Source organism: Echinops telfairi, unplaced genomic scaffold (genome assembly GCF_000313985.2).
Source record: "Echinops telfairi isolate 266 unplaced genomic scaffold, ASM31398v2 ScPeMD7_2010;HRSCAF=2546, whole genome shotgun sequence".
In the NCBI taxonomy this organism is placed as follows: domain Eukaryota; kingdom Metazoa; phylum Chordata; class Mammalia; order Afrosoricida; family Tenrecidae; genus Echinops; species Echinops telfairi.
In genome coordinates, this window is record NW_022105908.1 from 2,747,252 (window position 1) to 2,757,997 (window position 10,746).

General features: G+C 48.8%; 1 protein-coding gene across 1 annotated transcript in view; it reads right to left on the reverse strand.

Moving 5' to 3' along the window:
• The window catches only part of ARHGAP44 (Rho GTPase activating protein 44), a 111,450-nt gene that overhangs the window by 20,486 nt on the left and 80,218 nt on the right, over positions 1–10,746 (reverse strand). Inside the window, exons 12-15 of the mRNA XM_013008221.3 lie at positions 9,212–9,292; positions 4,404–4,517; positions 3,842–3,933; positions 2,606–2,786 (exon numbers count right to left, since the gene is read on the reverse strand). Of these exons, the coding sequence (XP_012863675.2) occupies positions 2,606–2,786; positions 3,842–3,933; positions 4,404–4,517; positions 9,212–9,292 (468 nt within the window). The remainder of the gene's footprint in view (positions 1–2,605; positions 2,787–3,841; positions 3,934–4,403; positions 4,518–9,211; positions 9,293–10,746) is intronic.

Here is a 10,746-nt window from a genome sequence, read left to right on the forward strand (position 1 = left end):
GGGGGGGGTGAGGAGGCCCCATGCAGTAATTTCACCCATTACTTAAAAACAAACACTTATTTGATTAAGATATAATGCATACTTTCTTTTGAAACTGACCAACATGCCGATAACACGAGCTTCCATTTAGCAGTATTTCCATGGGGAGTTTGAAGACTTCTCAAATGCGTCTCTCAGACTTGAAAACCTCCGCCAGGACAATAAACATATGCAAAGCCCGCCCCCACTACTGTTATGATCACCAAGATTCAACGGATGCAAACCCTTCTCTCTCCCATCAGACACAGAGAACGGTGGGCACGTTTTTCTTAAAGTCAACAAAGAACTCATCACCTAGTCCTAGAAGCCCCCTGCACCTTAAACTGCAGGTATGTTAAGCCCATGACAAATCAGGGAGGCTTACACCTCCATTCAATGAGGTTTAACTAATCAATCCACCAAGCAACTTTAAAGATTAACACATTTAAGTCAATTCACTTAATTCTGAATGGATCATCAGAATGGGCCTACCATGACAAAGTCCCCAAGCAAGGGAACAGGATAGGTGACAAGCACCTGCTTAAGCACCACTGTTCCAGCTTCCGCATGCACCTGCCTCCTAGCAGTGCAGTGAACGTGGATCTGATGAGTGCACCGTGATAACTCCCTCCCTCTGGGAGGGCACTGGGAATCCACTCCGACCACGTCTTGCAGGGAGGATACAAGGATCCCGTAGATGCAGAACCATATGGCATGAAAGCGGCAACTAGTCCTCTCCAGTCCCGCCGTTTCCAGACCTCTCCCTCCGGGCAGTCTCACCAACCAGATCTCATAAGGGATCTGACTTGTGCAGCCCCAGTGACCTCCATCACAGCGCTGCCTGTGGCAATTAGAGCCAGATTTAAAATAAAATTCTAACACGTTCTCATTCTCTCTCTCTGGTTCTAATTACGCGTCTTTTAAACGTATATAAATTTTAGCAAGTTCCCTCTACTCACATGAACGTCTGTGGAAATTACATAATCTCATGTTAATTACAGGGTATTATGAGTGAAGGGGTGGAATCTAGCCTGTCTATCAGGGCACGGCCTGATTATGGGTGTGGCCTTGTGAGGATTCTGGGTACTTTCTTTCTTTCTCCCTGGAAGTAGGCCACACTGGTGCTCTCTCTCTCTTTCGTTCTGCTTCACATTCCTGTTGATAAGCCACATGGAGCCAGGCTGACGGCAGCTAGGGACCTCGAGATGATTCCACTGCCACTGGATCCACAAGACTTTCCACCCATTAGCCTGTGTTCTTCCTGCATGCGGTATCATTGCATGTGCTGAGTGAGTCTGAAGAGTAATTTATGGACTACTATCAGACATATGGGCTAATATCAGTCTTATGGACTTGATCTGAATTGGACGGGAATATTTTCTCAGTATACAATTGTTATTTGATAGAAAGCTCTTTCCTATTCATTCACCAGTGTCTGTCAACCCGATTTAACACAATGTCTAAGAATTTCCTTTTTTTTTTTTCTTTCTTTACCCACTAGAGCAATCTACACAGCTCACCTGCAATTTCTCCAGAGAGAAGCTGTCTCTTATGGGTAAGAGAAGACAAAAGGACACTGACCCTTCATTCAAAAGATGCCATCACCAGCGTCTCCAGTGCCTACCCCTGCCCCTCAGCAGAGCTGAGGGCTGAGAAGTCGAGCACATTTCTATAGCTTCTGAGGCCATATGCCTTTCAGATGGATCGTCTTGGCTGTTCTGCTGGGATTGGAAAGGCTGTAGCTGCTTTCCCTGTTTGAATTCCGAACACGCCCAGTACTTTATGCCTCCAGCGATCTGTGTTGGACTTTATTTCTTAGCAGTAATTTTTAATCCCTAACCCAACTAGCTTGGTTGGCCAATCAATTGCGACCCATCCCTTCCCTAAGGCATATTAACTGACGCCTTCAGCAGGCTGAACCCGCATGTAAGTCCACTCGGTCGCCTTGTCTGAGTTGATGCTTGCTATAAAACCTGTTGTGGCCACGTTAGTTATTCTGGACACCACATTATCCCATTACATAGACGGTAAATGCATTCAGCATAAGTGTGGCGAGAGTGGTTTCTATGTATACCAAGTTGAATGCATTTACAAATATCTCTTAACATTTACCCAAATCAGGTATGGGCATCATAAAAATAATCTTTAAAAGCCTAGAGATTTAAGCAAGAACGTTGATGAAGAATGTAAATAAACAAACCCATAGTCAAAGTGAAGTCTTATGTCCAAAGATTCGAGAACTGTTAACATTTATACATGTTGCGTCACAATCGTGTTGATGGACCTTTGTTTTCAAAGTTCCCCTTGACCAACTGTTTTTACCTTTCCTTTCATGAGACTGAGTCAGTACTGATTACAGCTGTGTCAGCTCAGAAGGCTGTCCTTACATCTGTCCCCAAGGGGAAAAAGGCAAAAGACCCTTCCCAAACAACACAGATGAAATCAGCAAGGCTGAGCCAGCACTGGAATTGTGTCAGTCACCTGAACTGCTGCTAGTAAATACAACCTTCCCGTAAATGCTGGTCTTTACCTCCCATCTCCTCCACCCTCCAGCCCCCAATGCTGAGAAACGGACACTCGTTCATACCCATCCTTTTTGTAAAATTCCAGCATCATATTATCCGTGGCGACACTGAGGGGCCGGCGGGCCTGCTCAGGCTGGCGCCGGTCAGCAGGGTCCATGTCGGGAGAGGGCATTGAGCTGTAGTTGGCATTGTGGTTCACGTGCACTGGACTCCCGTAGTTCCCTGTGATGTTGAATTCTACCTCTGTGGGAAAGAAAGAGTGGTTCATGGCCTCCTGGTCAGTCGCATTCTCTTACGACAGGAGGAGGAGAATGACTGCTTTCAATTCCTATCCCCTCCTCCACTTGTCTATCTCCATTTCTGATTCTCCCGACTTGTATCATCAGGAGACGCCGTGTGAGATTAGCAATTCAAAACTTCTTCAGTATTAGACTGGCACTGGTCTGAAGTACATGGGATTTTCAATATCTGATTCTCACGAAGCTTAATGGCAGCCTAAAGCGTATTCTTAGTATTTCAGGGCCCTGACTCTCTCGAACTCAGAACGGCTCTGAAACTCCTGCTCATGGAGCTGCCTTGACAATGTGCCTCTGAACCAACTGCAAACAGCCCGTATCGCCGCGTGGCGCTCTACCTCCCTGTTGCTGAGGGGGGTTCAGAGGACACTGCCTCAGACTCGCAAAAGGAGTACCCGCCAGAGGTCCTACGACGTACCGTCTGTCTCAGGGCCTCCCTCCCCTGCAGCTATAAGGTTGAGCGTATGGACCAGGGCAGACCTTCTTTATTCTTACACCAATGCCCACGGCCAACTAAAAAACACACTCACTGCAAGGGAGCCCATTCCAATTCCCAGTGAACCTGTGCAGGATAGAACTGCTCCTGTGGGTTTCTGGGGCTGTATCTCTTTACAGCAGTAGAAAGCCTCATCTTTCTCCCAAGGAGCAGCTGGTGGTTTCGAACGGCTGATTTTGCAGTTAGCAGCTCATTATGGATCTTAAGGTGCCCACGTGTAGGATGGGAAACCACCAAAATCCACAGACATGGTAAGCAAGCTGTGGACACCTACAAGAGAGAACTCTCCTTGGCCCGCGGTGAGGGCTTAGGAAACTGCTCTAGTCCCCGAGTACATTTAGGAGCGTGTACGTGGGTAGAAAGGATTCCAAATAAAACAAAGAAAAATATTCAAATCTCTGAGCAGTGGCACTTTGTTTCTAAGGCTTAGCACTCACAGTGGCTCTCTTGCTTTGCACTGGTCACCGCTGCCCTCCCCCCACCAGCCCCTGGCTACTACCACGTACCGCCAGGGAAGAGCCAGTCAGCATGCTGGATGATGGGTTCCACGACCCCCACAATCTGCAGCGAGACTGTGGTCATCATCTCCGTGATGTTCCTGCAACGCACACAGCAAAGGGAAGGGCAGCCAGGTGGGGCTGTCAGCTGGGCCTGGGGCTTCCAGCCCCAGCACCCTAGGAACGAGTGACGCTGGGCTAGCACGCTAACGGCTTGAGAGTCAGCTTTCTCTTGGGAAGGACTCTAAACTTTTCTGAACTCTTTTCCCATCTATAGAATGGGGGGAACCAGAGCCCACCTCCCCCCTACAGGGTCAATAGGTAAAATACATGAAATCTCAAGCAATTATTAGCATCGCCTTTCCCAATGTACTTCTCTCTTGGCGACAGCCCTGTCTCCCTCTGAGATGGGTCTAGGACAGGCATTTGGGAGGCTAGAGAGAACGTGCAGGGCTGTGGGTCCATCTTCTTCCTGGGATGGACACTGATCGCCACGACGCTGGGAAGCATCTGGGGCTCCCACCCTGCCTGCCCACCTTCATCCCCGGCCTGGCCTCTCTCACATACTCACCCTTCGGCTTGCGGCCACAGGAGGTTGGGCCCTAGCACAATGGCCACGTTACTGGGGGTCATCTTGTTTATATCCTGATACTCTGACAGCTTCGATAAAAATTTGATCAAGTATCTGAAAGGAAATGAGAAATGCCAGGTTGAACTCAGGCCCAGTGTCAGCCACGTGCCCTCTGCCCTCCCTCTCACCCACAGGTCTGGGTATAAGCTTCCTCCAGGAGCGCAGCGCAAGGCAGGCAAGAGGCAGCACGATGAAGACATGCCGTGGGTCAGGACACGGAAGGCTGAAGGCTGCAGCCTCTTCCCGTCTCACTCAGCTAGACATCGGCACCTGCTTCAACAGATTCTGCCGGAAAACAGTCTCCTATTTCCTTTATGCTCAGTATACACACCTAAATTCAAGCTTCTGCTCACTGTAAGGTCAGCAGACTGAAACCATCAGCTGCTCCTCAGGAGAAAGATGGGGCTTCCTACTCCCGTAAAGAGGTGCAGTCTTGGAAACCCACAGGGAGGGTTCTACCCTGCCCTGTCAGGTGCCTATCAGAATCAACTCCATGGCAACATGTTTCTTTTGGGGGGGTGTTTATTGCAGTGATATCCACAATAATAATAAAAAATAGATGCAACCAAAATACCAGTCTGTGGAGGAATGGACAAATAAGCTCTGCTACATCACACAAAGGAGTGCGACCCGTCCCCAACCAGCGATGTGGAAGCTGTCAGACACATCACCATGCGACGCATTTGCAAGATACCGTGCTCGGCAAAGTTGCCAATCTCACAAAGACAAACACCGTAGAAGACTCCTGTTGTACAAGACAATGAGTCGAGAGAAATGGTTTTCATACCAAAGAAGTGGACCCGGGTGGTGACTCAGAGGCCCGGGGCTGGGGCAGACAGGGGAGGGAGAACTAAACAAGTAAAAGAACAGTGACAAAAATAAGGGAGGCGGGGAACCGATCACAATGATCACACATAACCCCCTCCCAGGGGGCACGGACAACAGAAAATGGATGAAGGGAGACATCGGTCAGTGTAAGACATGAAAAAATAATAATAATTTATAAATTATCAAGGGTTCGTGAGGGAAGGAGAGCGGGGCGGGAGGGGAAAAAATGAGGAGCTGATACCAAGGGCTCAAGTGGAAAGAAAATGTTTTGAAAATGAGGATGGCAACAGATGTGCTTGGCACATGGATGGATGTCTGGACTGCGATAAGAGCTGCACGAGCCCCAGTACAGTGATTTAAAAAATAAGGGAGGCAATGCAGAAAAAGTTAAACACAGAGTAATGGTGTGACGCAGTAATTTCACTCCTAGGTATAAACCCAAGAGAAATGATTACATCACCATAAAGATGTGCACATGCATGTCCATAGCAGCATTACTCAGCATGGCCAAAAAGAGTGGAAACCGTCCAAATGTCCATCCGCTGATGAATTTTACGATGGTGGCATAACCGCATAGTGGGATAGGATTTGGTCATAAAATGAAAGCGGCCCTGATTCATTCCACAATGTGAGTTTGCCTTTAAAAGCATTAGGCTGGATAAAAGCAGCCAGGCCAGAAAGGCCATGTGCCGTGGGATTCCATTTATATGAAATGCCAAGAACAGGCAAACCCACAGAGACAGAGCCGCCAGGGGCCGGGAGGAATGAAACGTGGCTGCTGATGGGCGCGGGCTTTTTCTTGGGGAGGGAATGTTCTAAAATTAGACCGCGGTGATGGCTGCGCAGTTCTCTGACGATCTTAAAAAGCAGTGACATGCATGTTAAAGAATGGACTTCATATCATGTGAATGATACTGCAATCAAGCTGTTACTTTAAAACGACACAAAAGACCCTGTAAGGAAGCGATACACACAGAAAGCAGCCTTGGCCAAATCACTCTACAAACTGGCCACGCTCTGATCCCATCCCCAGGGCCACGTGATGTTCCCTGGACTCGCGGCTATGAAAGGCCAGTGCCTCGTCCTGCCAGCAGCTAAAGCGCTCTGCTGCCAGTGGAAGGATCAGTGGTTCAAAGGCCCAGCTGATCTGTGAAAGAACGTGCCATCTGTTTCTAGAAAGATTTGGTCTGGGAAAGGCTACAGGCTGTTTCTCTCCAGCTCACGGGGCTGCTGTGAGTTGGAAGAGATGAGATGGCCATGGGTTGGGCGGTCTCCATTTTGCTTCGATCAGAGTGAAATGACGTCTTCCAGAACTCACCACCATCGAGCGGACTCCGGTTCAGTGACCCTAAAGGACAGTGTCAAAGTGCCCCTAGGAGCTTCCCAGACTGTTGATTCTTTATGGGAACAGAAAGCTTCTTCTTTCTCCCATGGAGCAGCTGGTGGTTTGCAGCCCAAGGCATAAACACTGCGCCACCAGGTCTTGCTAGGGAGGTTTTATTCACCTTTTGAGAGCTCAGCAGCAAGACCACGCAATCCGAGTCTGACCATGTAATCGTTACCTGTCCTTGTGCCGACCACTCACAGCCACTCCGGGCCACGTCTCAATCCTGAGAGCCACACGCCATTGGCGCAGGATGTCCAGTACCAGCAGGTCACCCTGGGCGGGCAGCGGCCCGTGATACAGGTGACAACGTACGGCCACTTGTCTCATACAGACGCTTGCTCTCGGGAGTTTCGTTTGTGGCTTGATTTCAGTGGTGGTAAAATACATGGGCTTCAGAGAGTTTGTTCGATATTTTCATTATCTTTTAATTCTATTTCCCATAGTTTGACGACTTCTCATGGAGCACATGATTTGTCATTTCATCATCTTTGAGTGTTACGCAGTCACTATTCAGAGCTATTAATGATAGCCACCCTCACTGCTATTCAATTCCAAATGTTTTCATCCCGAAAGCAAAATGCAGGCGCGGAAGCCCTCGGCGCTGATGGAAAGCTTGTAGGCCCAAGTCCGCCCGAGGTCCCTCGGAAGAGAGGCCGGGAAAGCTGCTAACCCTGGAGCACAGCCTTAGCCTAACACGCATGGGCTCTCCGTGAACTTGGAAACAGACTCTGTCCCCACTGAGCAACAGCTCCCCAGGTCCCCTCCTCCTGGGGAGCCACAAATCTATGTTCTGTCTCTATGCATTGGCCCCCCCTAGGGATTTATTCAAGGATGATGCAACGCCTCACTTTATTGTGCTCACAGTATGTCTCCAAGCTTCTCACATGTTGTAGCAGACATCATTTCTTTTACTGCTGAATGACAGTTCATTGCATGCAAACCATATTTTGTCGGCCCGTCCACCTGTTCATGGACACGGGGTAGTTTTCTAACCTTTGGCGATTGTAGGGTTGCTGCAGTCAGCACTGGTGGACCCAGCTCTGTGGAGCCCCTGCTTTCAAATCCCCGGGCATATAGGTTTGGGGACGTTTAACAGTATGAGGGAAAGTTAAAAAATGATTACTACTGGGCCTCCCATTCAGACATGACTGGATTTATTCCAAAGAAAACAAACATGTTTCAACATGTCTCAGTGATCAGTGGACGGCTGCAGACGGGTAGCCTTGTCTTAGTCTCTGTAGGGACCTTCAACCAAAAAGCCCGTCAAAACAGTGGCCTCTGATGGCACCTGCTGGGCCAATAATGTCAAGGGAGAGAGGTCAGCTCAGAAGGTTATGGAGAGAGAGAGAGAGAGAGAGAGAGAGAGAGAATAAGAATGTGAATGTTTAATTCCCAAGAGGGTCATTTTGATAAATTTTCTCGAACAACATAGGAAAATCATTGGGGCTTATTATGAATCCAAGTTAGGAACACTGAAAACTAGATTGGTGGAAAAAGATCAGGAACGTGGGGCTGAGGAAACTATTTCTCCCATCCCAATAAAGCACCGCAAGGGCAGTCGGTCTGTCCAAGGAGAATTTTGTTAACAATCCTGATCCCGTCCGCCCTGCAGCACCAATCTTTCCCCTTCGGGCCCCTTTTGTTGCTCAAACTCAAAAGAACACCGAAAAGGAGGACAACGTGAGCCCCTAGGGGCTGTCACACCTGACAGGGTTCAAATCAAAGAGCACGGCATCCTCTGGGGGTGGGTGGAAGAGCGTGAAGGGCAGAAGCCAGGGTAGAGGGATTGCCAGGAGCTACAATCACACCTCCAGGTGAGAAGAGAGTGAGGCACAGAGGGGCGGAACCCAACAGGGTCCCATCAATGTGGGAACCCTAGCAAGATGCCCTTTAGAGTCTTCTTCCTGTCGATGAGTCCAGGGGCAATTCCGCCTCCTACGGCCTGGGCTCCATAATGAGTCAGCTCATGGTCAGGGTCCACGGGCACCCATCTTTACAAGGAATCCCAGTCTCTTAAAATCACTCATGTGAGCTCCCGAATGAGAAAGCAACGTGAATAAACCAATGGGTAGTCACCAACCAAAACCAAATCTCTGGCCACTGAGTTGATCCTGACTCCTGACCAGCCCCATGTGGTACAGACTGGAACTGCTCGTGGGGCTATCATGATTATCATCGTAATGGAAGCAAGGTCTACCTTCCAAGGTGCCGGGTGGAACCATCAACCTTTAGCTAGTACTTGAGCGCGCAACGCTGTACTAGGCAGCTTCAAATGTCAGGACGCTTCTCCAAATCTGTTGCCTTCTCTGCAAATACACTACCATCCATCCTGTCTTACCTCCCAGAATCATGAGGGCTGAAACACACAATGCGCGCGCGCGCACACACACACACACACACACACACACACACACACACAGTTTGGACCCTGGACAATGGCGTGCCTAATAGTGACCCTTGTCATCTGCCAGACTTCCCCTGTCTGGGGCATAAATAAGTCCAGGCCAAGTAAGTGCCCAAGGGCTCCACCTACCGGATGTTGTTATGATTGGCCTCGGGTAGTTTTTCACAAGCATTCCACAGGGCCTGAAGTCTCTTGTCTTGATCCTGGATACTGGGGGATGAACAGAAAAACCCATTGGTTGAACATGAAGCAAGGAAGTATCACTGGCAGTCAGCTTAACCAATCCTTGTAATACTTGAGCATGAGGAGCTGCCCGATGTTCCTGACAATATCAGCAGACTATTATTAACATTTTTTATTGTGACTGCTTCCCCTTCCACACACTCCTTCTGTCTTGTCCTGTGCTGTGTTAAAAATAGACTTTATTTTTCTTAGAGCACTTTTAGGCTTACAGGAAAACTGAACAGAAAGTACAGAGTGTTCCCAGATACTCCCTCTCGCCTTACCCTGCCCCCCCCCACAGTCTCCCCTGTTAGGAATAGAGTGCAGTGCACCGTTACTGAAGGCCCACCACCATCAGGAAGGTTCATAGTTTGCCGCAGCGTCCACTCTCTGTGTTGTGCAGTCCTATGGGTCTGGATAAAGGCACGGGTTATGGGGCCACCATCACAGTGTCAGAGAGATGAATTTCTCTGTCCTAAACTGTCCTATTCGTGTCTCTCCTGAGCTCCTAACAATCAATGAGCTCTTACTGCAGCCTTGGTTTCCTATTTTCCATTTTGCCTGATAGCTGGAACCCTACAATAGGGAGCCTTTTGACGCTGGCTTCTTTCACTTAGCAAGATGTACTTGCTGGTTCTTCCATGTCTTGCTGGGGCCTGCGGGTAGCTCATTTCTTTCTCGTGCTACACAGTGCTCCAAACCACCACCCGTTTGTAAGTGTGCGAAACGGTGGTGGCTCCTGTGTTATTACTGTGATGCTGGAAGTGATGCTAATGGTACTTCAAGCTCTCCCTTTGTGGACAGACTGAGACAGAGGAGAATGAAACGATCCGCGTACAAAAATGACCCAATGCTAGCCTTAAGGATCACAAGTGAATCTTGTGTAATTGCCAGCCAGACATGTCACCAGGATGAATCCAAATGGCGAGAGGAAGACATGCTGGCTGGTGAGGCCGGCGCGGGCATGTGAAGGCCTCGGTGAGAGGCACTGAAACAGCAGCTGCAACAGGAACGTGATGGTGCCAGCAATCTGAAGAATGACCTTTCTTCTCAGGCCCTTGTGAGCGGACACAGACCTCCTATCTTTCGGATAGCAACTTATCTGTTTGTACCCCCCAGGGACTCCTGCAGCGGATATTGATGTCAGGGAACCTGACCTTCTGTGATACAAGTTCCACCAACCACAGGATATTCCATTCTACAAAAAGATTCACTAGAAAGGTCTCTCGTAGGAGTTTGCTCAAAGAACAACATTTTTATCCATTTGCTAGACAGTCTTCCTTGAGGTCTACATGTTTGCAGGGCCTTAAGCTCAAAGAAGTTCTCGCCACCCCCACTAGCCTATGGTACCAAGCTCCACTTCCATTCCACTGCCCAGCCCTTTCTAGGATGAAATGGAAGATGGTACCATGATCTTTAATTCAATGAAAATATCAGCAGAC